Source organism: Hydra vulgaris, chromosome 08 (genome assembly GCF_038396675.1).
Source record: "Hydra vulgaris chromosome 08, alternate assembly HydraT2T_AEP".
Classification (NCBI taxonomy): domain Eukaryota; kingdom Metazoa; phylum Cnidaria; class Hydrozoa; order Anthoathecata; family Hydridae; genus Hydra; species Hydra vulgaris.
Genome location: NC_088927.1, coordinates 56033071 through 56035569, shown reverse-complemented (window position 1 = coordinate 56035569; position 2499 = coordinate 56033071). Strand labels below are relative to the sequence as shown.

The 2499-nt window shown below is 34.1% G+C and overlaps 1 protein-coding gene across 1 annotated transcript; it reads right to left on the bottom strand.

Annotated features, from left to right (window-relative positions):
• Positions 1-1435: 1435 nt before the first annotated feature.
• Positions 1436-2227, bottom strand: LOC136083468 (uncharacterized). Its single transcript, XM_065802869.1, has one exon. It carries the CDS (start codon positions 2225-2227, stop codon positions 1436-1438), a length of 792 nt encoding a protein of 263 aa, XP_065658941.1.
• Between the last annotated feature and the right edge of the window lie 272 nt (positions 2228-2499).

Here is a 2499-nt window from a genome sequence, read left to right as displayed (position 1 = left end):
CGATTCATTTTCTCTAATAATGCACTGATTCGGTATTTTAATGCACCCTTTAAAAGGATCCTCCTCTTTGACAGGCATTGTTCCACTACCAAGTTTTAATAGCCATTCGGAAAAGTCTCTTTCCCCAGCATGTACTCTCATATTTTCAGTTAATGTAAATTTCTACACCCATCGCCACTGTAAGGAACATTTTATACACGATTCTACAATTTCAGCTGGTTGTCTTCTTTTTACAACAGGCAACCTCAAAACGGAAAGTTGTTGTTGCAAACATCTTTTACCAACCTATCAATTGCATTTTAGGCATGTTTAGGTATCATGGATGTTTCATCAAGCAAAAACAAACTAACTTGTTTTAAAAAATGTGCATGTATAGAGTTAGGGGTTACATTACATGTGGTGTTATTCAATATATGGATAGGAATTTTGAATAAACCATGTAATGTAGATCCATTTGTAAGAAGAGTTGCTGCTATGTCAGTCCATGCAGCTGTAGCAGATTTAAAACCCCTACTAATGGTTTCAGCAATCAAACAATTACACGTAAACGTTTTTCCACTACCAGCTGGTCAATCCATGAAAAACAATCTAGAATGTTGATTTTCTACACTTGGTTGCTCGTTCAATGCAGCAAGGACAGCATTACTTACATTTAATTGATTGACATTAAGAAGCCGTCTCTTTCTATTAGCTTCGTCAATTGATTGCTGAACATTATCATTTAAATTTTCTAGATTAAAATCTATGAATTCATCAACAACAGGCAAATTATAATCAGATAGCGTTTTACCACTTTGATTAATAAATTTTTCGATTTGACGAAGAGTAGCTTGTTCAGCTAATATAAATAGAACTTGGCGATGAATGAGATCCTCCATCGTAAAAGCTTTGTATGTATTCCAAAGAAGCAAAGGGTCGTCAGGTTCACAAAAGGTTAAAATAACTGAAAACAGCTGTCTAATTTGCTTAGGCATTCGCAAAACTGCCTCAGAAAGAGTATTCTGCCATTCAGTGTCATCTTGCAACAAACCTTTTAAAACACATGCTTCACGAAAGGTTTCAAGAACTATTCCATTAAGAGTACGCAAATCCGCCCAAGATGTTGCTTTTTTTGCCTGCAAAAGTAACAATCTAAGAAAAAATAATTCTCCCGTTGGACTAACTTTATACATTTTTACTATCACCTTATTTCCACCTCTTTGTCTAACCTTCCATTTACAATGTTTGTTATCAAATACAAAGTGATATGGAATGTCTACATATGAATAGCGATGCGCTCCTTCATTTTCAGAACTTTATTTAAACCATGCCGTAAGGTGTGTATCGCGTTGGGCAGCACGATCTAAAGCCACTTGTTTTTCTCCTTCTCTAAAATACACAATCTGATTCTCAGGAAGATGAACCTTAAGACGGATATTAGTGTGTGACATATGACTTATAAGATACTCAAATATATACGCCACAGTGCCTCAGGTGCACTAACATAACGGCAATCTGAAAAAGCATTTACTTCATTGTGATTAACTTGTTCATTTATCAAAACATTCGAACAATCATGCCCTTTGTACATGTATTTGTACAAACATTTAACTGCCTTTACAGACATGAAAGCTTCAACAATAATTTGGGCTTGATATTTCTTAGATAACCAAGGATTGTAAGGTACCACCCAACGGTTATCTACATTGTTGCCTTTAATATTGATAACTAACTCATCATCACGACACCTATATTGTGGATAACCATTGTGAACGGCTACTTTGTTGGCATTAAATTCTTTTTGATAATTTTTGCTGCACACTCCATCTTTTATGCAAGGAGAATTAGGATTCAGTATCCCACATGGGCCGTGAATCATGCAAGTTTTAATAATATCATAAAGTTCACGATTAACAACCGGATCTGGAATTTCTGCACATATTAAATTATTGATTTCCTGTGCTTTTTCAAGTTTATCATCATTGGCTAAATGAAGTAAAATATGGGCATGTGGCAAACCACGCTTTTGAAACTCAATAGCCTGAACATGCCTTACAACTTTGCCTAATACACCATGTTTGAATATATCATTGAGGAGGTTATTTAACTTGAGTTTAAATACTCGAGTGACCAAATCAGGTCTATCTGGTGAAAGTGGAGGTAAAGCTTCGTTACCATTATGGCAACATAGAAAATGTGTTTCATCTGGAAATTTCTTAGCACCACAGTGTTGACAAATTTGATTCATTTCTCCTAAATAATTATAATGACTTCTTTAAGAAAACAATTCGTTAAGAAAAGTCTGGAAACTATTTAAAAACTAAGAAATAGTGTATTTTACAGAATACAGAATTGTAACTAATATCGAACAATAGGTATAACTATGCGCACTAATAATAATAATAATACTCACTGTGCTATTTCAGATAAAAGTCACTAATTTATGCTTCTGCTTGAAGAAAATATATTAATGTGTTTATATTAAGAAACAAAAGCAGCGAGTTCTAGTAATGAAACTAC